We start from the raw sequence: 27,726 nt of genomic DNA, 5'->3' as shown, positions 1-27,726 counted from the left end.
GTGTGTGTGTGTGTGTGTATTTGTGTGTGTGTGTGTGTGTGTGTGTGTGTGTGTGTGTGTGTGTGTGTGTGTGTGTGAGGGGACAGATGGGTCAACAGATGGATATCCAGGCTTAGCTAGGCCTGATCAGCTCTGTAAAAAGAAAAAAAAAACAATGCCCTGATGCAACACACACACACACAAACACACAAACACACACACACACTTTTGTGTTACTATGACAATATTATGACAATATGTTAAAACACTATGGCGTTACTAGGACACACTATGGTGGGGCTTTGATGCACAATGCTGTTACTATGACAATATGATGTTACTATGTTACACATCAGTGTTACTATAATACAGTAGGGTTACTGACACTACACTGTGGTGTTAATATGATATGGTGTTGTTATGATAAACTATAATCAGTGTTTCCCCCACATAGAGTGTAAATTATTAATATTATTATTATTATTATTATTATTGTTATTATGTCACAGGAACAAGCAAAAACAATCATTTAAAACCTGGGTATATGTATAATTACTTTACATTTATTATTAAGTCTTGTTGTATAGTTGGTTAAATGTAAATAAAATTCTATTTAAAGCCTTCTTTATTTATAAAATGCTGACCTGTTCTAAGGGCTGTGACAAACACTGACTATGGTGTCACTCTGACAGTACGGTGTTGCTTTGATCCACTACAGTGTAAATATGATAGAGTATGATGTTGCTATGATACGTATGGTGTGAATTATAACAAAGAATAGTGTTACTATAATGAAGTACTGAGCGGCTATGACAAATTATAGTGTTATTATGATACATTATGGTATTATAATACTATGTTACTACAACGCACTATGGTGTTACTATGACACACTATAATAAATAACGTGTTACTAATTTACTACTTTTTTACACTATGATGTTACTGTCCTATTATACACTGTGGTGTTACTTTACCACACCATGATGCTGCTTTAATACAGTATGCTGTTGGCATTATGATACAATGCAGTGTTTAAATGATACAATGTTGCTATGATAATAAGGTGTTGCTATGTTACACTACGGTGTTACTTTGATACTATGGCGTTGCTTTGATACACTACAGCGTTCCTATGATGAAGTATAGCGTATGGTGATAATATAAAATACCATGTTGCTATGATGCAGAATTGTGGTGCTATGACAAAATATTTTTCTTACTATGATACGCTATTGTGTTACTATGAAAATATGATGTTGCTATGATACATTTTGTATTATGATACATATACTCAGTATTATTTTGCTAACCCTTTGGTGTTTACTGATTTGACTTGGATAAACAATATGACATGATGTTATTCTGGAAACCTATCTCGTAAATATGACACATTATGATTTTATGAAACACTATAGTGTTATTATGACTGAGATCGACAATATTTGCCAGCAACAAGAATGTGGCATCTTTGGAGAAAAACTGAACAGCTGCGAAACCTTATTCTAAATACACAAAACTGTCCCAACTTAAATATTATTGTAACCTTTTCTCTGACTACATGTCAAAACCTTGCGTTAAAGCCTAATGCATATACTATGATTAGGACTTTAAACCCTGTACTTCATCTTATCTTAACAAATACAAAATACATTAAAAAAAAATCAGCAAAAAGAGATAAATGTGTAAATCTTTGTAATAATTATTAAGAAGATTGTCATATCAGGAGTTTATGATGTGAAGGCAATTAATAAAGCTGGTATGTCATTTGTTTCTTAAGTTAACTGTGGATAATTCAATTTGCAATGGGTTGCCAGATATGAACCTGATTGAATCAGTTTGATGGGACAGTTCAGCATAAAAAAAAGCTTTATTTTATGACATAGCATCTTCTAGCAAACCTACATCCATTACAATGCTCCAAGCAACAAACATGGAGCCAGGTTACACCTGATCTTGGAAAACACAAAATGACCAAAAAGCAAACTGGTTAACACTGTAGTTCACTTTCTGTTTTTTTCCCATTTTGTGCAGTTTTTCCACTAAATATTTTATGCATTCGCACATGTATGAGAGAGGAACCATTTGTGCTTTACACTGGTTACTTAACCTTAGATATACGTTTACGGTTATGCGTTCAGTTTCATACAATTATTACCTCTGTAAAGTTGTAGATCAAAATATTGGTAAATTTTACCTGAACGAATCTTTATGCCATAAAACATTGTGCTTAATTTATTCCATATTTGGATTTTGCAAACATGGTCACACATAAATATTACTAGTCAGGAAAGTTTTATTTATTTATTTGTTTGTTTGTTTATTTATTTATTTACCTTTTACCTACTTATTGACTTAGTGACGTATTAATTTATTAATTATAAATGTATATTTTTTGTATATGGACTTGGATGAACAGGAAAAAAATTATACCTTATATAACTATAAAGCATGACTTATGTACATAATTCTTGACTGTTATGTGCACTCGTATCTATTGTTGTATATTTCTGATCTGATCTTCCAATTCTTGTCCACCCTGCACATTCGATGAGCGTTCATTTTTGGGAGAATTACCTTCCTTCATTGATCAGCTCAATAAAAGCCAAGCCAGCGTTCTTCTGTATGGAATTCTGCCATTCCTAGGGGGAAAAAAAGAAACATGGTTTTCAGGTGTGACTGAATAGTTTAATATTAATACTCTAGACTTGGCTTTAGAGCTATGCTTGCATTTTCAAAAGGTTTGTACTTTTCCAGCTCATCCTAAACGCATCAGCAACACATTTTAAATGTTCTAAAAAAAAAAAAAAAAAAAAAAATGAAACAAGTAACACATCCGTGAGCAAAAGCACAGAGTTCCTGTGAGAGCAGGCATCTTTTTCGTCCTGTGAGAACAGATCCATAAACACTAGAGAGACATAATTGTGGAGTGAAATCGTATCCCCTCGCCCCTTAAATACAGCCATTTCCTCCCTGCATGCACGAAGTGACAGACCACTGAAGACTTCCATCCAGAGGCCCTTCTGGCTCCACTCGCCCGGAGAGCTGCTGGGACCTGCGGCAAGTTTTATTCACTCTGTCTCTCACACACAAACACACAAAGACACAGAACATGGGTCTGGAGCTGATTAAGAGGCCATTTGGGAGCTCACTCTGGGAAAACTCTGCCGCTCTCCTGTTTGCTCACAAAGGTACGAGTGTTGGTTTGGAGTTCAAAAAAAAAAAAGAGAGAGGGAGGGGGGGGGAGAAAAAGTGAAGCTGAAAAATGTTCCCAGGTCTTGGGGGTGAAGAGAAGAGAGGGTTGGGAGCAGACGTGCTGAGATGCCCAGAGCAGAAATATGAGTGATGCACTAAAGAAAAATATCACGCTCGCAGAGTACACCACTCAAAGACTTCCGTGTTTCCGGGAGGTTAGGGCAGGTCAGCAATTCTCTCTGGACTCAGAGACTGACAGATGCAGTCGACTGTGCGTGCGTGTGTATGTGTAGCAGTATTTTTATTGTAAATTATGTTTCTTACTTCTTAACGGATACATTTTACTATTCTCTTGAGATGCAGAGGAGGAATGTTGTTGATTTGAGTTGAACAGCTAAAACAATTCGAGTGCACTCGTAAAAAAGAATGGTTTCATCTACTGACCTTAACCCTTGCATGCATTATTTAAAACAGTACAAATACATGCATAAAAATAGCAACAACATTTTAACTGAAAAAAAATCTAATAATGGCAAAAATAATTATGCATAATTGTATATTGTTAACAATCCCCAAGATAATATAAACACACTGTATATAATAATAAATATAACCGTGTTTAGGACTATTGTAAGTGTGGACACCGTGCATGGAGTATGAGGATTTTTGGGATTATTTAATTTATTCCTCTAATAAACTTTTTAAAATGCTATGAGGGTTGTTCAAATCAAACCGGGACTTGTGAGAAAATTTCTCATGGATGACGTCATAAAACTGATTGACCGATTTACAGCCATAAAATATGTAGATGGTGCAAATTTTCTGCAAAATGGTGCAGACAGTCCTGGCCTCACTCCAAGCCATTTCCACATGTTTGGGTCATCAAAGGAGTTCCTGGGAGGTCAGCGTTTTAGACATGAAACAAGCAGTCCGATCCACTTTCTCTGCAGCGCAACCGTTGTACTGATCCTGTTATGAACTGCATTCTGTTATTCTGGACAATCAAAAGTCCCAGTTTGACTTGAACGCCCCACATATAAAATTATAGAGTTAGGGAAAAAAAAAACACATAGCTAATAAATTCCAATAAGTGTTTTATCGCTCGTATGATCTTAATTTGTCTTTTTATAAAATAAAATACATCAACTTTTTACTATTTTTATTTATTTTTGAATCACTGTGGAACATAATCGAATTAGTTCCTGTTATCACTCCTGTTATAGCAGCTATAAATCGTCATTTCTTCACCAGCCTGTCTTTTGAGATCTCTCTTGAAGTTAATGAGGCAAAATAAACAGCTTGTCATGTCACCGGGAAAAGCGCAAGCACAAAGTTCCCTGTCTAAAGACTGTCCCTGTGTCTCAAAGCTAAATGTGTCCAAATCTTTTGCATCTTCTCAGTCCATTTCTGTGTCATGTGAGTGCCTCGCATAGTAATGAAAATGCATTAGAATGAAAAAAAAAAACTTGCGATTGAAGAATAATTAACACCTTCTGATTCAGAATTGAACATGTTTCAACAGGGTTGTAGTTTAATGACACACTAATCCCTGAACTTTAACTGCTCATCATCAACACACCAGTGCGGGAGAGTTTACATGATTTAATGAATAAAGTAAGCAACTGCAGAAAAGTTAATGAATTGTAGAGATTTGTTGATAATAAAGTGTACTTTCCAAAATGGAGAGGTGTTATAGAGGTGTATTCTGAGATAACACAATGCCATCAGCATGATTTTTTTTTTTAAAGATAATGAATTATATTAATATACATTTAAATTCATTTGTTCTTTATACCGCAGGGTTACAGGAAGCCTGAAGTCTATCCGGGAGGAATCGGGACACAAGTCGGAGTACATTCAAGACGGGGTGCCAATCCATCTCAGGGCACACAACCACACACACACACACACACACACACACACACACACACACACACTAAAGAATTTGGAAATGCCAGTTAGCCTAATCTGCATGTCTTCGGACTGTGTGAGGAAACCTGAGTAATCAGAGGAAACCCACCAAGCACAGGGAGAAAGTGCAAACTTCTTACACACACACACACATATACAGACCTGTGACCTGAATTTAACCTTTTACCACTATACATTTAAATTTCTTTCATAAAATAGACATAGAGGTCACATTAAAATATTAAAGGTTTATTAATGTGGAAACAAAAAAAAATCTTATTCCGACACCTAACAAAATCATGTGCATATTTTGCTAGATTTTATTATTATTATTACTTTATTATTAATTTAATTATCTATTTATTATTATTATTATTATTATTATTATTATTATTATTATTATTATTATTGTTGTTATTATTGTTATTAATAATTAATTAATTAATTTATTTATCAATTCATTATTATTATTAGTAGTAGTAGTATTAGTAGTAGTAGACTATTTTCCAGTGGTTTACTTGCTGTTTATGTTTTTAAACCTAAATATATCTGTCACTGGCAATAAATGCTGAGGTGAGAAATTATTTCAGACAGTTCACCCTGTACCGTAAGTCAACATTTCAAATATGTATTTTCATTATTTTAAATATACAACAAAGACAATACCAAACAACCTCTTGCTTGTTTGGAAGCCTTACTTTTTTGTGGATTTTTTTATTATGATTTTTAAGTAGTACAACGATCAGGACTGTCTAAGGACTAGTCTAACGCATAATAGTTATAAATCAGAATAATTATGGGTTAGTTAAAAAAGTTTTATAAGAAAAGCTTTAAGAGCCATCCCTAACACAAACCTTACACTGCATGTTTCAAACGTTAACCTCTGTAACTGTGATGGTCGTAAGAAACCGATCCAAACTTGAATTCTTAATCCTAGCTCAGCATGAGACAATGGCAGAACGCATCTGGTTTCCAAATGTTCCGAGTGACCCCCTGTACCTCCCTCTTCTTCTGTTTCTTTATGCTGCTGTCTGCGCCGTGCCCGGAGACTGCTGCTCATTTTGGACCCTGTCGAACCCTTCCTTCAGAACCCCAGATCAAACGGCGCTCACGTGACAAAAATAAACACAGGAAAAATGACATCAGAATGATACTCGAGAGCCGACCCAAAATCCAATCTGCTCTGCTTTGGGAGACGGGCGCTGTACAGCTCGTCTTTCATGCCATCTTTTTTTTTTTGTTTGTTTTTTGCATCAGCCTGTGAAACAACGATCCCTGTGGGGAGCCGAATGAGATTGTGAAGTGAATTAACACTCGTGTGCACCTCCAGAAGGTGGTAATATGATCTGTGGTATAAATAGGGAGCATGATCATGGACTAGAGTGATTTGCTAAAGCTTAGTCAAGGTAGAACTGAGATAAACCTGAGGATGGGAGAAAAAGTCAGACTCTGTAGGCATTAAACACTCAGGGGCAGGAAGAATGCTGGAGTTCTATAGAATGATGATGATAATGATTTAGAGAACAGGAATAACAGGAACGTTTTGAAGGACTGGGATGATGCCTGAGGTTTGAAAGGAGGAGGACCCCCTGCCTGGGATATTGTAGTTTTCTCAGCTCCCAGCACACCTGAATTAACAAATCAGCTAATTAACAGGCTTTTCTGAATAGACATGATTGTTGCTAAGCAGGTAAAACACAGGGGGGTCCACTAGAACTAGGGATCAGAACTACTGTTTTAAAGGACTTTAAATTTATGTTTTCTAAATTTCTAAAGTCTATGAAAAAGATTCACAGAATTGAGCTGTATGTGTGTGCTTGTTTTATTAGAATGAAAGAAGGTGATTCTGGTGCTATGTTCACATTCCTTTACCTTTTTATTACCATAATGGAATATATTATATAAATATTATATAAAATATATTAAATAATATACTCTTTACCAGGTTTGTCCCTGCATTAGTGGACAAAAAATACCAAGAATAGTCCCCATTAGTATTATAATCCCAATAAAGAACCTGAAATTCTTTTAGAATTTATATCATCTTTCCTTTCCTAGTTCCAAAAAACTCAACAAACTGACAAACTTAAACTTACTGTATGACAACGGCATTTTTTTCTCCCACATAACGATGGCTGAGAAGTATTACCCTTTTCCTCTTTCTCTTAAATGCAACCTTAATAGAGGCTCGCAAATTTGCGGTGTCTCAATCCGACCTGTCAAGAACTAGAAAAAGTGCTTTGCTTTTATCTGCCTTTCGCCGTCACCAACATCTGGAGGTCCTCCAGCGGTAAATCTCCCCGTCTCCGTGTCCCATCCTTTAAGCACGTTTAAGCTGCTACATGGAATCGACCTACGTGACCTCCAGCACGATTTCTGCCACTCTGCAGGACGCCTGTCTATGCCCTTAGATGAATCAACGTGATTAGAAAGCATAAATAACAAAAAAAAAAAGGGCAAAGATGATTATCACTAATTTATTCATAAAAGTGACAGTTTGCAAAGCAGAACAGGGCAAAAGGTCGGTGCGGCGAAACCCCTGCTGTCTGGGAGGATTAGAGCCGAGACAAGTGAGGACCGGGTTTGAGTTTGTTGGTATCGAGGCAACTCTGCCTACTGTCTTCTGTCTAAGTGGAAATAAACTGCGGCATGGAAAGGACTGTGAGAAGCTGTACAGTGTTACAGGGGACAATAAACTGTAGTGATGTTTGTATTAGAAATTCTGATAATATACACAAAGGAACTTAAAGGCCAATAACAGCATCTTATGTGCAAAAAAAAGAGTTATAAATAGTTTTTTTTTTTTTTTACATGGCACTGAATCAGACGATTTATGCTTAACATATTTCTCTAATTTAACCCGAATGCAGGAAGTGAAATAAGCTGTGTGTTTTCTTTTTGTAGACGCCAATGGCTAAACTAAACCACAATTCATAAAGGACAGTGCAGTAGAGCTGTACATCTCCAGACACAGATGCAACATTTGGTTTGGTTCTGTTAATAAACTTAAAGGCACCAAAAATTAAGTTCATAGTTTATTATCTGGTCAAAGAAAACCTTATAACAAGTCTCGACTGAGCAAAAAGAGATCAAAACGCCCAAACTGCTCTATTACTCCAATAAATTTTTACCTTGACTTTGTCTTAAAATTAATCCTTGAATTTTCAGGCTGCCATTTCAGCTTTGCCTTAAGAGTGTGTGTATAAATCATGGCCTGTGGAGTGCAGGCTCCAAGCATGCCCTGATGCCTCCAAAATGACATTGGGCCTGGTCTCCGGTTTCACCCCTCCTTGTCCTGATCGATAGATCAGGCCTAGCTTTTACCCTGGGAGCTTCTAATGGCAGGAAGTCCTGGAGCCCGTCGTAATGCTATCTCTGCATCGAGGGAGGGAGGGAGAGAAGAGCTGAGAGATCCTGACGCAGTTCTCAATAATAACTCCAACATACAAAGAGCACCCAGGCTCACTCATCAGCCATAAAAATGAAAGACATTGCTAAAAGAAAAAGAGAGAGAGAGAAAGAGAGAGAGAAAACTTCAAAAGGCCAGCAGCAGAGCAGCAGGACTCGCTCGGAGCGCCGCTCAGTCTGGAGAGAGGGACCTTTATCAGGGCCTGCTATGGATGTGCATAACTGCATGAGCATTAACTAAATCTCCTCCTGAGTGGCGTGTTCAGAGATATGGACAGCACCAAGGTGCCACTGGCTTCCAAAAAGCCCCATGGAGCTCTACTAGCAGCAGGATCCTCCAGGAGAGACGCTGAGGTAATGGTTTCCTTATGGGCTCACTGGGCAAGACTGATGGCCTGACAGAAGGTATGTTAAATATCTCCTCCTCTGACGGCAACACTGGGAGCCTGACCCTTTTGAAAGGGAAGGCTTAACAAGAGACCAGGGAGATCAGTGAGCTGTAATATGTCACTGGGAGTTAAAGGAAGGCTGTGAAGCTCCTGTAGGATCGGATGCCATGTGTATACAGGGCTTGTCGGGGGCATCTTTTAATGTGCTAGACTGTTTGGAAAGAGATCGCTCTCGTCTGGTCTTAAGATGACGATTTTACAATTCGTTCCCAGGTTTAAAGCATGCTGCCTAATGTTAACACCAAAATTTTGCGTAAGAATAAAAAAAGAGTGAAAAAGTTTGAAAAAGAGATTCACCTGAGAGCAAAGCAGCATGACCAGCTCCACCACCGAGGTACTCGACTTCATACACACCAGACCTGATGGAGAACAAAGAGAAAAGGCATTAGGAATCATATTACTATAACTATAAAAACATTAACGTATTAGTACAGACTTTTTAATATAAACCCATGATGAGTTGCTTTAAAACCAGAACTAATGTCAACTGCAACAATCAATGTCCAGAATTCAGCATCTCTGTTATAACAATGATTATCGTATCTGCAATTCAGTCACTTTTGTGTAAATAAGCCTGGTCAAGTGTGGATGCATTCAAAGCTTCCTGTACGATAAAGCCACTGTCATGTCCAAGCCTGGTCTTTGAGATGGCTAACAGTTATCTGGGCGCAAGATAACGTCTCTGGAGTGGTTAGAGGTCATCTTCTGCATGTCAGACCGAGATTATTTTAAGGAACATAAATTGTGGCGTATCTTTGCTAATTCCTTGGATTGCCCAATGGCGCCAAGACCAACAGCAGACCTAGAGCGACAACATATTCTTGTTGAGGCCAATTCAAGTGAACACAAGAAGGTCACCAAAATCTTCTCAACCTTTTAACAACACATGATTGAAGGTATTTATTTTTTCAAAGAGAAGTGCATGAGGCAGAGCAATGTTCAAGGTGTGATATAACTAGTTTTTGTAAATACTGTATGTCATTCTAGGTCTTTTTTTGTGTGTGTCTGTGTGTGTCTGCTCCTGTATAGCTTCTATAAATGATTAATAACCCTCACATTTTTGAACAACATGTCCCTTCTCTTTGGGAATTGTTAACATTAGTGTTTGCGGTAAATAGTTGCTTTAATTATGGGACCCCGGTACATAAGAATGAAGAATCCACCATACTTGTGGTTTAAACATTCTACGTGTGGTATAAACTCTCTAGTGTGAAATTGTTGTCTACATCGATATCTGTGAGCGGGGTATAAATATTGAAGGATTTGACTTTGGATAGTAAAATATCTCCTCAAAGCCAGAAGCACAGCATGAAAAATACTCTATGGTTGCACTCAGCTCTGTAGTGGTATAAAAAAGACAACATACCAGGAAAAAAAAATATTAAGAATATTTCTTGGAAATTCGCTGTTAAACAACAGCATGAAAGGAATGAATATAGCTGAAGTCAATAAAGTTTATTAAACTCTATTAAGAGTTTAAAAGAATGAAAGACAGTATTTATAATTTATAAAATAATATAATATAATATTATAATATAAAAGAATATTTACAAGACAGATATATATATATATTGCCTTTTTGAGGCCTTTTGCTAATGCGGCAGGAAAAGCCCTTTTCCATACATTCAAATATTGTTACATAATTATGTATGTCAGCAGTTGGTCATGCTAGTCAGATAGTCATGCTAATGCGTAAATGCTATAGTGATGTATGTAAATGCTAGTCAGAGGTGGGTAAATGCTAGTGCGGTGTGGGTAAACGCTAGTCAATGGTGGGTTATGCTAGTCAGAGGTGAGTAAATGCTAGTCAGAGATGGGTAATGCTGTTTGTGTGGGTAAATGCTAGTCAGAGATGAGTAATGCTAGTCAGATGTGTGTAAAAGCTAGTGAGGTAAATAATGCTAGTGAGAAGTGGATAAATGCTAGTCAGATGTGGGTATATGCTAGGGAGGTGTGGGTAAACGCCAATCAGAGGTGGGTAATGCTAGTCAGAGGTGGGTAAATGCTTGTCAGAGGTGGGTAAATGCTAGTAAGGTGTGAGTAAATGTTAGTTAACATTTGGTTATGCTAGGCAGAGGCGGGTAGATGATAGTCAGATTTGGGTAAATGGTGTGGGCTAGGTGTGGGTAAACGCTAGTGAGGTTTGGTCAGTTGGTCATGCTAGCGAGGTGAGGGTAAACGCTAGTCAGAGGTAGGTAAATGCTAGTTAGGATTGGGTAAATGCTAGTAAGATGTGGGTAAATGCTAGTTAGGTTTGGGTAAATGCTAGTCAGAGGTGGGTAAATGCCATTGAGGTGTGGGTAAACACTAGTCAAAGGTAAGTAAATGGTAGTAAGGTGAGAGTTAACACTTGTCAGAGGTGGGTAAATGCTACTGAGGTGGCTAACGTTGGTCAAAGGAGAGTAAACTCTTAGAATGATTCAGAACTAACCTGGAAATGGAAACACACACACAAAAGTAGGACAGATGGACAAGTATAGCATTCAGAGTCTTCCTCAAAGCATCATGCAACCTAGTGCCACTACTATCTGTATCCATATCATGCCCAAAATATTTGTGTCTGTTTTCGAAATCCAAACGAATCCAGAGAAGTGGGTGTTGCTAAAATCGGAAGGTGTTTGGAAAACACTAGGGGAAAGCACATAGCATGGTGTATGGATGCTGGCTCTGATGGTTCCTCAGCCTCAGCTACATCACTCCAATGCGTACTCATCCATACCTTAGAGATTTGCTCAGGACCTTTTTTTTTTCTGCTTACATTAATTTTTTTGGTACCTGATCATGATATATAGTTAGTTTTGCTGTATTTCCCGAAATAGAAACACATTAGTATGCAGTAAACCAGAAGAAATAAATGAAAATGCATCATTTAATTTAAATGCCTCAGCACCTCGTATGGTCACGGTAATGAATGTGCTCTTTGTTGGTCCCATGAGCTTCATATTTCAGAATGATGAAAATAAAAAATAACAGGTCTAGGGTGTATCAAAAAACATTTGAGTTTTTTTGAGACACCCTAGATACACCCAGCGCACTTCCTGTTCATATCTACAGTATTTGCACATGTATTGAACACATTTGTTCTTTTGGGGATAACGTTCTTAGCTGGTTACTTCCATAGTTCCCATACAGACACTTAAATACAGGATGTGAACTTTTCAACATTTGAGTGCTGGTGCTTTTGGTCTGCTCCGTATTTAGGAGTAGAGCATATCATGCCTATAAAATAAATATCAGCTTCTACACACTCATGGTATGACATCAAGTTTTGAAATCTCCAGCATGCTAATAAAAAGATCAGCCATCTTAACTACCCCAAAACCACCACCCTGTAAGTGAAACATCCTCTTAAATCTGAATGACTGCTTCGCTATTTAAACTGCGGAAGCAATGACTGCAATGTTTCAGAGGACAAGTATCCTTGGCCCCGTCCTTACAATCTCTCTTTCACATTTACGAGGCCGAGGTTATGTCCCAGCATAGCGTACATGGCGTGACCTCTAAACAGGCTGCGTGACCCCCTACTCTCACCCCATCCTCCCATAAGTCAGGTGGCTGCTTGACCCTGGGACACGCTGCTGGACAAACTAAATGCATTCTATTTAAACAGAGCCATGCCAAGCTTTTCCACTTAATGGCACAGTGCCTGAATGTGTCACTGTCAGACGGCTGTAGCAGCTCCACGTCAGGCCGCTGAGCATTCACAACAAGCGCACTGTTCCACCATGGGGCCTCGATCTCAACTCCAAGTGCACCAGAGCGATTCAGGGGGCCGGGCAGGACATAATTGCCCCCTGTGACCGTGGGCCTGAAGGGGGGACGGGCAAGGGCTTGACCCCTGATGCCGTGTCGGGTGATGGATGGTGGGTAATTACGGGTAAATATGGCGCCTTTGCACCAGCGAACAGTATTTCAGCTGTGAGAGAAAGGAAGTGAGGAAGGTGGAGGAGAAAACAGGCATCTCTTCTTCGGGCCTGCACGATGGACAAATGGAGAAATGGGGCTGATGCAGTGAAGGGGTGGCAGAGTAAGAGTCATGAGTCATGCCCTGGAAATTGGTGATTATGTGTCTGGGAGTGTGCTCTGCTTTGTTTAGGAAGACATGGCATAGAAACACACGACTGTGGTCAGAAATATTTTAAACGGAAGAGAAGATCGTCATGCAGTTGTGTTTTGGCGAGTTTAGGATTATAATAACCACATGTTGAGGCTGGAACTGAAGTCTCATCTCATGACTGACTGTTTTATGTCTGTTAAATAGGGCCTGTTACATTCTGAGGTGTTGGGGGTATTGATTGAATTTCCTAAACCAATTTAGGTCCAATTTTATCATTGTTTTCATTGTAAATTAAACAAACAAATAAAACAACCAAATAAATAAATAACAGCAACAAAAGCAATAATAATAATAATAATAATAAATCTCCAAAAAAACAAAGTAAATTTTCTTTTAAATCTTTGAATAAACAAATGACAAACAAATGAAAGAATGAATGAAAAAATAAATAAACACTACTACCACTACTACTACTACTACTACTAATTATTATTATTATTGTTATTATTTATAATAAATAAAACTTTAAAAAAATTTAAAATCTAATCAGCAAACAAACACACTACTAATACTACTTCCAAATAATAATAATAATCATAATAATAATAATAATAATAATAATAATAATAATAATAATACATTTATTAATAAATAAATACAACACTACTGTATAATAATAATAATCATCATAATAATAAAAAAATAATAATAATAATAATAATAAATCTATAACAATTGAAATAAAAACCTTCAATGTCCATTTATTATTATTATTATTATTATTATTATTATTATTATTATTATTGACCTACAAAAATGCCATTAAAAAATCTAATCAGTCACACTACACTACTAATACTAAAACACACTACTAATACTACCTCCAAATAATAATAATAATAATAATAATAATAATACATTTATAACAATAAAAGTGTCCATTATTATTATTATTATTATTATTATTATTATTATTTACCTACAAAAAATCCATTAAAAATCTAATTAATAAAAAACTAAATATTTCCATGTTTTATTAATATTATTATTATTATTTTATTTTTTATTTTTTTATTGGATTACTGAAGGTAGTTACATTTTAAAGAAGCCTCAGCTGGGTGTGTTGAACAGTGTGTTAGTGCAGGAAGAGGAACCTTGGGTGATAGCAGCAGACTCACTGAGTGTTACTGAAGGTGAATTTCTCTAAGATGAGAGATGTAAGTGAGATTTAAACTCTCAGTAAACTCTCTCTCAGTAATCAGGGTGTTTTGTCACAGCTTAGAGAAATGCAGTATAAAGTGGAGGAACGAGTGCGGGGATGCTGACGACGTGTTTTCTCCACCGCTCCGTGTGATTGAGAGCGGAGCTCCGTGTTTCTCTAAGCTAGATGTTAATTCAGTCTCTCGGCAACGTGAGATCGGCCTCAGCTCACACTTATTCACACTCGTCACTGCAAACACACACCCTTCCTCCACTGTCCCTTTATCCCGACTCTATCTGTCACCTCAGTCACTCAATATGTGACGCCTGTGTGAATTACTGAGAAGAGTTCTCTCTCTCTCTCTCTCTCTCTCTCTCTCTCTTTGTCCTCTTTTCTTTACTCTTCTCGAAAGTTGGAGATGTTTCTATATAATCTCTATGTTTTCTGCCTGATTATTTTTTTGGGCAAATGCAAAACTGTACTATTACCTTTACTCAATTAAGAAAAAGGTAACAAAAAAAGATTAAAAAGAACAATGGAACATTTAACAAAAAAATAAAAACAGTAAATAAAGCAATAAAGTGGCAAAAAGAAAAAAGAAACAAATGAAAAGAAAGGAAACTGAGGAAAGAATATAAAAAAGAATAAACAAAGAATAAATTAAGAATAAACAAATTATTCAAAGAAAGAAAAAAATCTTTAAAAGATGCATAGATATGGAGATAGATAAATAGAACTGAATAAGCGAAAACAAAGGAGAATATAAACGTGTGTGCAGGTTTCTATGTGTGTGTGCGTGCATACAGTATGTGTGTGTGTGCATGTGTACATGTGTGCATAGGTGTGTGTTTCTGTGTGTGCATGTATGCATATGCATGTGTGCGTGTGCGGTTCGGACATTACTCACAGGAACACATATTTTCACAGCACTGTAATGTAATGGTGAGTCTTGAGGTTTGAGGTTTGAAGCTTCAGCAACACATTAAACCAAACACACTCCTATTAAGGCGAGCTGGAGGCTATGCTACACTATGTTACGCTACCATGCGCCATGCTACGCTGGATGCACAGTGTGGAGTGGGAATGTGAGTGTATGTACACCAGTATGAGATGTCTAAGTGTACATTTGTATGTTGTCCTTCCTCACCACTGCATGAGAGGACACAGTGAGGTTGCTCCAGTGAATCTAACACTTTCCTTTATTTCTTTCTTGTTAAATGATTGCTGCTCCAAACCAGCGGTTATGATAACAGTTATGATAATTCAGTCTCTACAAACAACATTTTTAGCTGATTTTTTTTTATTTTTTTATAATTAAATCACTTGGCGAACCCAGGGAGAGCAAACACTGCCTTCAAACCTGATTTGTAGTTATTTATTCATTAAAACAATGCTGTACCTTCTATAAGAAGCTCTTGGCCATGGCTGCCCAGGAGAGTGCGGCTCAGGAACGGGGCAAAGTCCACAAAGATCTCCCTCAGTAACGGGGCGACCTTCTCCAGGGCTCGCTCCAACTTAGCAGTGATACTGAAAAGAGAGAGAGAGAGAGAGAGAGAGAGAGAGAGAGAGAGAGAATTTGATTTAAATCACAGCAGTTTGGGATCTGGAGTTGTGTAACAGGAGAGAGTCTTTACTCGCGTCTCCACAGAGCGCAAACCTGAATCCTGTCAATGCAACAGCCATACAGGTACAGAGACCAAAACCATGCTCTCTAGGTGTGGATGATAGCATATGTTCCCTCTCTTTCTCTCTCTCTTTCTCTCTCTCTCTTTCTCTATAGCCAATCCTGAGTGAGGTATGATAAAGCTGAGAGGCAGCAGTTTTCTCTGAATGTTCTGTGGACACATGATGCTGTAGGTTTGTAAAGCTGTGGGTATCTTCACATGTCAGAGGAAGCAGAGGACAAGACAGTCACAAATCTTTGTTATTTTCAATCTTTAAAAAAGAAAAAAAAAAAGAAAAAAGACAAATAAAAGAAAGAAAAAACAGATAGATAGATAGATAGATAGATAGATAGATAGATAGATAGAGGAAGGCTGGGAAGGAATGGTATACAGGCTGGAAAATTAAAAAGAAGCAAAAAATGGTGAAAGAAAGAAAGAAAGAAAGAAAGAAAGAAAGAAAGAAAGAAAGAAAGAAAGAAAGAAAGAAAGAAAGAAAGAAAGAAAGAAAGAAAGAAAGAAAGAAAAGGATGATGGATGGATGAATGGATGGATGAATTGCTACAGGGAGAGACAGACAGATAAGAATAAACTTAAAAACAACTCAACCAATACAAATTAAAATAGATAGATAGATAGATAGATAGATAGATAGATAGATAGATAGATAGATAGATAGATAGATAGATAGATAGATAGATAGATAGAGGGAGGGAGAGAGGGTGGCTGAGAAGGAATGATATATATTAAATATTATTAATATATATATATATATTATTATATTATTATATATTAAAAAGAAGCAAAAAATGGTGAAAGAAAGAAAGAACGAAAGAAAGAAAGAATAGATAGATCTGAAATAGATAGATCTAAAATTAACAACAAACAGGCATATAAGTAAACAAAAAGAAAGATGTGGTAGGTAAAATAAAAAACTATGAAACAAAAAAAAAATAACTAAGACAGGGAATAAGATCGCTGTTCAAAAGAAAGAAAGAAAGAAAGAAAGAAAGAAAGAAAGAAGGAAGGAACAGGTAGTGAAGTTTCCCAGTAACATAAGCCATATAGTATTTCTGTCCTAAATTCACGAGAGTAAAAGATGAGGGCAGAAACTGATAATCCGCGGTGTAACTATAAACAGATAAAAATGATCTTCTATAAAAATGTAATCAATGCATATGTGCACATTATATTATAACTTCACGTCACATTATAACTCCTGAGCATCACCACGGCCTACAAACAGACATGATGCGCCACAGACTGCGGTTCCCACAATGCTTTGCAGCAGTATCAGTCTGGTGCCTGAGTGGGTCTGTGTTCTGTTTCCAGCGTAATGTGGATTCATTTTTAATATCAGCACACACTAATGTGTTCGATCCATCTACACCTCAGCTATTTACAAACAATTATACATATTAACCTTAATAGGGAACAAATGACTCTCGTCTTATAGTTCTGTTTAAATTGAAACAACTTGACATCTTTTGACCGATCAGATTAGATCAGATTAGATCAGATTAGATCAGATTAGAGAACTGAGCATCTCTGTGGGATTAAACAGAATATTAAGGCAGCATGGACATAACTGTGGATAAAATAAATGACAGCTTTACAGGTAAGGGTTAGTTAGTGTGATGCACTTCAAAGTGTGTGTGTGTGTGTGTGTGTAGTGTGTGTGTACTGTGTGTGTGTGTGTGTATCAGTCGAACACAGGTTAGACATCAGAGCCTCTGCAGCCAGACACCTTCATCATTGACTTCACACTCACTCTGAGTGCTGCCGTTACTGCTGCCATGGCAACCATTCCTAGTGCAGGAGAAGAGTGTGTATGTGTGTAAAGTGGAAAGACCCCCAGAGAGAAAAGAGTCTCACACACACACACACACACACACACACACACACACACACACACACACGCAATCTCTTGCTCTCTTGCATACAGACAGTATCTAGGCGATGTGATTTCTGTCATGAGAATGAATGGACTCAAGGTCAGAATAAACACACACACACACACACACCACCTGAGGTGATGCACAAGGTGTGTGATGTCTTGTTTGGCGCAACCTCGGCAGCGACGACAAAAGCAAGCCATGTGATCTTTCACCTGAGCTGGAAACAAAAGAATGAAGCTCCAGCATGCGAAAGCGAATAATGACACACGCAGACACATATATACACACACACACACGCATATACATACACACATACATATATACACACACACACATACTGTACACACACACTCAGCTATTGACTGCAGTCCCCCTCTGGTGGCATTGCTCCGCTGCTGCACTTTTTAACTGCACAGGCTAAACAATTGTGCACGCGCACACACACACACACACACACACACACACACACACACACACACACACACACACACACACACACACACAATGAATACACATAAAGGATAGGAAATTTAAAAGGGGGAACAATTAACAACTATACATTAATGAACAGCATTTGGCAATAAATAAAAACAAAAACAAGCAAACAAATAAACAAACAAATAAATAAATAAATAAATAAATAAATAAATGAGAGAATATAGTCAATACTGATGATCTGATGCACTAAGCCTTTAAATAGGAAACAAACTAATTAATAAATATAAATGAAATGAATATAAATAGATTTTTGATGATGATGATGATGATGATGATGATGATTACTATTATTATTACAACTGCAGTCCCGGGTTCAGATTTTCTTCTGCTTTATAAAAACAGCTATTAATTCGAGCTATAAAATATTCACCACACTATTTTTAAAAATAATATTAATATATATTTTACTTGTTCGTTTCATCTATAATTTTTTTTTAGTTTGTTAATTAAGCCTGCGTTATTAATATCCTGGCACAGATTATAGATATTCAAAGGAGTTGCCAGCTCCACCTCACACAGAACTATGTAGTAAGAAAATCCCAACCCCGCGTTCAGAAAATGACATCAGAAGAACTTGGCGGCTCACAGACCCAAGAATAAGCCAAGTAGATCGCTACTCTTGAGTGGCGTTCAAGTCAAACCGGGACTTTTGATTGCGCAGAATAACAGAAGACAGATATGAGCATAAAAACTCAGAAGGAAAAAAAAACATAGAAAAACACTAGAACACTATAACCTTTCATTTACACTTCACTCATCACAGTTAGCTAACTAGGTTTTTTCTAATATCTGTATTAATTGTGTTACATATGATTTTTTTTTTCCCTTGACACATTTCCGTTATTTAAAACTGTGAGGTTCTCAAGTTTTTGTTCACATTCATCGGTTCTGTTTGTTCTTTCCTTCCACTTTCATGTATTTAAGTTTTTCAGCTGAAATGCTGTGTCTTTTCTTCACAGCGTCTTCGGAATTTAAAACTTTTAACAGATCCACAGTTCTAGAGTCAGCTCAAGGGACAATGGTGTACTTTACATTGTGACCATTTTACAATTTCCACCCATACTCAGGGCAGAAGCAGACATTGTAAACATGAACATCCATCCATCCATCCATCCATCCATCCATCCATCCATCCATCCATCAATTCATCCATATAGGAACCTCTGTAGTCCAACTAGGGACCATAGAGGCCAATGGTGACCATTAATTCCCATTCTACGATGGTGGTAGGACCTCCGGTCAACATTCACACGCTTATTCACACAGTACAGGCAATTTAGGAATGGCAATTAGTCTAATCTGCATGTCTTTGGACTGTGAGAGAAAACTGGAGTGAGAAAACCCACCAAGCATGGGGAGAACATGCAATCTCCATATGCACAAACCCAAAGTGGGAACAAACCCAAACCCTGGAGGTGCATGGCACCAGTGCTAACCACTAAGCCACCATGCCGCCATTCAAAGCTCATGGTTGACAATCATACACAGCATGGCTAATATTGTTACCTTTATACAGTACTGTAGGTTTTAGTTGTCTGTGGTCAACAAATATGAAATGCAGGACCAGTGGTAGAAATATTATGGAGCTTTTGGTCCTTTTTTACCTTCTAAAATTGAATAAAATTGAATCATGTTTTTAAACTCTAGTAGTGTGTGCGGTCTCACCTCATGTTCTCCATGGTGTCCTCGGGCATGGGCCCGACCGTCTGCACTGCAGGCAGGTTCTTACTGGTGGCTCCATTTACAAAGCTGGATGAAGATGAGCTGGAGGAAGTGGAAGGTTCTGTAGCTCCTAGTAGATACGAGATAAAAAGCAGATAAACACTTTAAATGATTTCTATACATTAATATTACATTCGTATTCTACTCCAATATTCTATGTATATAAATATGCATTAATACTTATTATTATTATTATTATTATTATTAGACTGTTTCACCACAGCAATGTTACAACACGTTCCACAGTGATTCATTTATGTAGGGTCTCGACACCCAGATTGCTGTAATTTCCTTTAAAGACTAGCTCCTCATAATTTATATTATTCCTCACTTGTAAGTCTATCTGAATAACAAAATCTGCCGTTTAAATAAATGTATAAAAAAATGATATAACGCTTCAATACATCACGGTCATATTCACTTGAGAACAAAATAAACACTGACAAGTAAATTATCTTTCGCAAGCTGCCACCAAACTCATAATGTTGGCCTCTGCAACATATTACAATACATTTTTGGTCAGGAAACAGCATAACTACATCAACATCAGCTATCAACCTCCTCCCCACGAGAGCTCTGATCACTGCCTACATTCTTCTCATTTTTGTTCCTGTCAAAACCTCATCTACGCCGCAGCTCCTTTGGCCCCCAACATGTGATAGATACATCACAAGGATGGACTGTCACCGAATGAATGCGTGAGCCGTCTCGAGACACCCGAGGACGGGAACTCTATTACGCAGCCGTCACTCGGCTTGGCAGAGACAGGCGTCCCTGGTTGATGTTCGGAGACATCACGTCTCATGGATCCATCCTGGAGCAGACTTTGGTCGAATCCGAAATCGATTCTGTGCACTTTCCCTTGTGCCTTTCCGGCAGAGGTGAGGGATTGAGCGAGGTGTCAGTAATAGGTCCTAAGGTTGTCTCTGATTTCCTTTTGCGCAATTAGATATTTAAAAATGACAGCAGATGGATGCAAAAGCTCTGCTGATGATCTCTTTTGCGTTGTAATATGGAAAGGTAGCCTTTCTAAAGAGACAATCAGTGTTAGAAGAGTTATAAATCAGACTGGATCACCTTTACTTCATGGATTATGTAGTACCTACTGATATCAAGAATCGGAGCGATACCATACTTATTTACTCATGTGCATAAAATATGCTTTGAAAGCTCACAAAGCAACATACCCCTAGTTGTTGCCCTAATGAACAGACTACGCTGTGTGAATTTGACGTATTTCACAATAATTCAAAGCAAAGCAGACTGCAAACTGTTCTTTGTGAAAATATCAACACAGCAGCAACCAGTGCAGCTATGTGTAAGAGAAAAAAAATATCTACAGACAAGTCTGGGTCACTTAAAAAACAAATCTTCTAATGTGACCTCATATACAGAAAGAAGAACCCCTCTCCTTGGCTTGTTGCTCTCTCTGCTATTCTCTGGTGGGACATGGCTTGGCAGTAGCTTATTTACATAGACACTGAAATAGTACGTTCCTAGGTGGAGTGACTAAAAAAGAAATTAAGATATGGAAAAAGGCATAATTTGTGGAATATTTTAGCTGGAGCATTAATAGACACATGTTGGGGGAGCTCTGGGATTTATATTATCTGGAACGCTCGCCCTTCTGAACAGTAAACCAAAGCCTTAGCTATTTGACCCACCACTGCCCAGTCCTTTTAGGATTTAAGGGCCTTGCTTCAAAACTGCCTTTTTATAATTCCCTTAAAGGTCTGAGCCCTAATGTCACAGTCATGCTGATATTCTGCAACACTCCCTCTTGTGCGACATTGATTAGGCATGGTATAGTTTAATATAGAACGACATGGTGTACTGTACTATACTATGGTTTAGTGTACTGTAGTATTGTGCAATGTACTAAAGTATAGTATAGTATTGTATAGTATTGTGTAGTAAAAAAGCAGTATAAAGTTGTGAGGTATAGTAGTGTATAGTATAGCATAGTGCAATGCAGTATAATATAGCACAGTGAAGTGTAGTATAGTATAACAGGGTATAGTATAGTGTAGCATAGTGTGGTGTTGTATAGTATAGTAAAGTATAGTATAGTATAACAGTGTATAATATAGCATAGTGTAATGTGGTATACTACTACATAGTACAGTACAGCACATTATAGTATTATGCAGTATAAAGTTGTGAGGTACAGTATAGTATAGTAGGGTATAGTATAGCAAAGATCAGCATAGTGTAATGCATTATAATATAGCATAGTAAAATGTAGTATAGTATAACAGGGTATAGTAGAGTGTAGCGTAATGTGGTGTAGTATAGTGTGGTGTAGTGTTGTGTAGTATAGTAAAACAGGGCATAATATAGCGTAGTGTAATGTGGTATACTACTACACAGTACAGCACAATATAATATTATGCAGTATTAAGTTGTGAGGTATAGTATAATAGGGTATAGTATAGCAAAGATCAGCATAGTGTAATGCATTATAATATAGCATAGTGAAGTGTAGTATAGTATAATAGGATATAGTAGAGTGTAGCGTAATGTGGTGTAGTATAGTGTGGTGTAGTGTTGTGTAGTATAGTAAAACCGGTATAATATAGCATAGTGTAATGTGGTATACTACTACATAGTTCAGCAAAGTATAGTATTGTGCAGTATTAAGTTGTGTGGTATAATATAGTAGGGTATAGTATAGCAAAGATCAGCATAGTGTAATGCATTATAATACAGCATAGTAGTATAACAGGGTACAGTATAGTGTAAAGTAATGTGGTATAGAATAGTATAGTATAGTATAGTATAGTACAGTATAGTATAGTATAGTATAGTGTGGTATAGTATAGTATAGTATAATGTAGTGTAGTATAGTGTGGTACAGTATAGTATAGTATAGTATAGTATAGTATAGTATAGTATAGTACAGTACAGTATAGTATAGTACAGTACAGTATAATGTGGTAATAAATAGTGTGGTGTAGTTTAGTAAAGTAAAATTATTTAAAATATACTTTGCATAGAATAATTTGGGTTTTTGTCATGTCCTTGTCTTATTCAGTATATTGACTGCACATTACAAATTAAACTCATCGAGATTAGATTTTTTTTGGGGGGGGGGTGATAGTAATACTGATGATAATGTTTATTATTATTATTATTATTATTATTATGTGAAATTAAACTATTCAGTGTGTAGTTCAGATTTTTGTTGTGAAAATAAGGCACAACTAGGTCATGTCTGGCGATTTTTGTTGTCTGGCACAAAAAAAATGTATTTCACATGTGTAAATCATGTTAATACAGTATTCAGGAAATTAAAAACAGGGACTATCTGCCATTAAGCCTTAATATAAATCTGGTAAATCTAATGTGAAACCCCTTTCTGCTGGCAGATAATCACGCTGTGGCAGTGAACAGAGACCTCTAGTGGGCAGAGACAGGCTTTATGCTTAAATCTGTTTTCTGGGAATAAAATGGATTTAATGAATCTATTCTAAGAATTCTGTTCAAGTGTACTGTATTTTTAGATAATTCTGAAACAAAAAATGGCCTCAGTCAGGACCCAGAGACTGTGATGGTTATAACTCATTGTAAAGTAAACAGCTAAAAGTGTACCTATGAAGTGAGGTTATATCATGAAAGCATTTGTTTACCTGTGGTGTTGATCATGCTTTTAGGTGTAGCGGAAGCCGCAGTGAAGATGTTGGGAGTGCTTCCCGAGCTTGCCATGGAGGAACCAGAAGTGACCACAGTGTTAAGCGCCATGCTGCCTGCAGGAGGCTTCTTAGCCGGGACTACCACACTCCTGAGAGAGAGAGAGAGAGAGAGAGAGAGAGAGAAAGAGAGAGAGAGAGAGAGAGAGAACAAACAAAATTAAATCTGTAATCTTTATATTATGTATGTATATTATTATATGTATAAGTGTATTATACTCCAATGGTATTGTTACTGACACATCAGGGATGTGCACGACTCTAACAAGAATTAACTGCCACTTTCTTTTGGCCTACTTCTTCTTCTATTTATGTTGTTTGACCTTTTAAATATTAATGTTTAATTCTCATTTTTATTAGATAACAATACAGACTCACACATCTGACAAGTGACTAACATCAGTCATTACATTAAAGGAACAATACATAGAATTCATTGCATTATTGTTCAAAATATTTGATAGATGAAAGAAGGAAGGAAAAAAATTACAAATAAAAGAAAGAAAAAAAACGGATGGATGGATGGATGGATGGATGGATGGATGGATGGATGGATGGATAGATAGATAGATAGATAGATAGATAGATAGATAGATAGATAGATAGATAGATAGATAGATAGATAGATAGAACTGTAAATATTTCTATCCCATTCAGCAAAAGAGAAGCAAACATAGACAAGCTGAGACCTACCTTCTTTCACTATTGTAAAATACCCTGGTTGACCAGGTAATAAATTTTAATATCCTTATACCTTATTTTATGTGTTCATTTTTTACAATTAATATTAATTTAGATTTTATAATAGACTGAACTATATAGTTGTTAATATTTTTCTTTAATATTTAATCTAATCAAATAGTTTTTATATATATGTTGCCATCAATAACAGAGTCTCCTAAATATAGGGCAAAACTCTTTTTATATTTAAAAATAAATACATACAGTATATAATTTTTTTAACGATTAGATAAATATATGGCATTTTATTATCAATTCATTATTATTCTTCATGTCCTTTCTATTTTTATTTTTATTATTATTATTATTATTATTATTATTAATTCCCCCTATTTTTGCAGTCCGAAGTCATTTTCAGTTAATGACATTTTCTTCTTCGTCTCCTCGCTTTGGTGTGATGTAAATGTCACGGATGTTTGTATGAAGTTTATATGTTTGCAGGCTGAGCGCACTGATACAGATGTCAGGTGATGTGCACATGATGGTGCCCAGACCTTGAGGATCAGGAGCAGACATGGAAGAAGAGTAAACATCCTGGCCTCATGCACGCATGTGCGTGTGAGAGAGATAGAGTGTGTATCAGTGCGTGTGTGTGTGTAAATGCTAAACTGCTTCCCTCTTAAACCTCAGTGAACCACATTATACCAAACAAAATGTCAAAACGAGAAACCTAGCCTGTAACGCCTGGTGCATCCAGGGTGCTCTCTTTCCCTGGCTCAGTCGTGTGTGTGTGTGTGTGTGTGTGTGTGTGTTTGTCTATTTACGAGTACAATAATCAAGGGCAATGCCTGGGGCAAAACTTTTGACCAACTTAATCTCAGGAAAAAAACACATGAATGCATTAATTTCATTTAAAAACAGCTTGTCAGTATAGTCGTCTCTTTAAACGTGTGTGATTACAGTATTATTTAATGAATTAGTTGTGAGTTTGGTTGCTAATGATGTAATAAACCATTAAGATTTTACAAACAGGGCTCAACAAATTGTACTGAGACGTTGAAAAATATCCCAAGACAACAAAAATATACTTGCAAAGCGATATGTTTTAGGTATTAATGTGACTAACGAAGTTTATTTAAATGGTAAAAATATCTTATGCCCATAGTTTTAAAGACAATAATTATATACTGTAATGTACGTTAAAAAGTATGTCCTTAACATGGCCTTATACATGAATTTGGTAACACTTTATTAGAAGGATACCTCCAAAAGGGCTTCATATTACACTCAGTATACTCACATTAAGCTATTAAACTATACATCTCATATATATTTTAAAATCCTTTTTTTATTGTATTAATTAATTCATTCATTAATGCACTATTAGAAAACTTCCACCATTTTCCTCATGGTCCTTATTGAGGTATGAGGTATTCCAAGGTGCATTTATAATAACATTTAATTAAATGTTATACCACTAAGGACAAAAATATACATATAAATGATATTTTTAAGCTACAATTTCTTTAATAGTACTTCTTTATTATTAGGTTAGAGCAAAGGTATTAATCAGGTAATTCAGAATCAAACACTTGTAATTGTAGTTTTTAAGGTGGCATTTTAAAAGCTATAAATTAATGATTTAATCAAAGTTCCGAGTCTAAAACACTTTTAGAATTTTTATGTATATTAATTGGAGCAAACAAATCTTTTTGAGAACTGAGGTGTTGTATTCCAAAGTACTGTCAATATAAAGTAATGAAAATAATTCATATTCTTATTAGAATGAAAAATGTACCTTAAAATGCTACATGAAAGATGAAATGCTCATTACTAGAAATCTGTTTTCACTTTTTACTTTTATACCTTTATTCAGTAAATATATATATATATATATATATATATATATATATATATATATATATATATATAATTATTATTGGTAAATGTGATGACAGGATCATGGACACCCACGGCTTTACATCTAGGGACAAAAGACCAGCCTGCCCAGGCCAAGCCAACAGAAAAGCCAATGCAACACAAATTGAAACAAAAGTCAATGCTGGACATGATAGAAAAGTATCAGAACAATCAGTGCATCACAGCCTGACACTTATGGGCCTTAGCAGGTAAAGACATTAAGGTTGTTAATCTCCAAATTCTTCAGATCCCAGTCTAATCGAGCACCCAAGGGATCTACAGCACAACCCCAGAGGTCCTGTGGAGCCTAAGTGTTAATGGTGTTAATGTTAATGTTAATTTATATGACTGAAATAAAAAATTAAATATTGGCACATAGCAATATTTATCCTGCACTTTTACTAATGTAAAAAAAATGTCAATATTTAATATTTGATTTCACTATTCTATGTGAGTAAAATATACATACTTGTTAGATCATATACCTTATTATTATAAGCACCCTGTGATTAAGCATGCACTTACTGGATATTATGATCAGCCATAACATTAAAACCACTGACAGGTGATGTATACACCAACCAGAATGTAAACAATTAGTTGTTTAGAAGATGAAGTGTTGGAAGCAGGAAAAATGGGCAAACATACAGTAAGGATCTGAGCGACTTTTGCAAATGCCAGATTGTGATCAATGGTCATCTCCAAAGTGAAAGATCGTTCTCAGATCTCAATTCGATCAAGCATCTGTGGGACGTCGCATCTTACATCTAAGGATTTAAAGGTTACATCTTGGTGTGAGGTACCGCTGCACACCTTTAGAGGTCTTGTGAAGTCCATGCCTCGATGGGTCAGGGATGTTTTGACAGTAAAATGGGGGCGTACACAATATTAGCCAGGTGGTTTTAATGTTATGGCTAGTTGTTGTGTAACAGATGTACAAAAATAAGCTGTACACACACACAAGATGGCTGCAAAGTATTATAATTACAATTAGTGCAATTACAGACATACAGCTATACTGTAATTATGTAGCTTAATTTAGTTAGTTAGTTAGTTAGTTAGTTAGTTAGTTAGTTAGTTGGTTGGGTAGTTAGTTAGTTAGTTAGTTAGTTAGTTAGTTAGTTAGTTAGTTAGTATGCAGGATTTATTTTGCCATGTATCAATATTAAATATTGACATAGAAAAAAGTCTGTACATTTCAAACTAAATAATAATAATAATAATAATAATAATAATAATAATAACGCAAAAAAGTACCTGAAAATGCCTCTTTTAAATCTCATAAATCATGAATTAGTTTTCACTTTGTCCCGAAGCTCAAGGTACAAAACATCCATTTTTTGCATCAGTATATCATATTACATTCTCCATCTATAAGTATTGACAATAAACAGCTAAACTTATTCGATCAATCTGAAAACACAACCACTTTAATTCATTTAAAAGCCATTAAATTG

The 27,726-nt window shown here is 36.3% G+C and overlaps 1 protein-coding gene across 1 annotated transcript in view; it reads right to left on the bottom strand.

The window, feature by feature from the left end:
* The window catches only part of nbeab (neurobeachin b), a 387,766-nt gene that overhangs the window by 170,072 nt on the left and 189,968 nt on the right, over positions 1–27,726 (bottom strand). The window contains exons 31-35 of the mRNA XM_053507055.1: positions 23,609–23,760; positions 19,923–20,049; positions 15,600–15,727; positions 9,240–9,301; positions 2,557–2,621 (exon numbers count right to left, since the gene is read on the bottom strand). Of these exons, the coding sequence (XP_053363030.1) occupies positions 2,557–2,621; positions 9,240–9,301; positions 15,600–15,727; positions 19,923–20,049; positions 23,609–23,760 (534 nt within the window). The remainder of the gene's footprint in view (positions 1–2,556; positions 2,622–9,239; positions 9,302–15,599; positions 15,728–19,922; positions 20,050–23,608; positions 23,761–27,726) is intronic.

Source organism: Clarias gariepinus, chromosome 11 (assembly GCF_024256425.1).
Source record: "Clarias gariepinus isolate MV-2021 ecotype Netherlands chromosome 11, CGAR_prim_01v2, whole genome shotgun sequence".
NCBI classification, from domain to species: domain Eukaryota; kingdom Metazoa; phylum Chordata; class Actinopteri; order Siluriformes; family Clariidae; genus Clarias; species Clarias gariepinus.
Note: the sequence above shows the minus strand (reverse complement) of the source record. Positions and strands in the feature narration are given on the sequence as shown.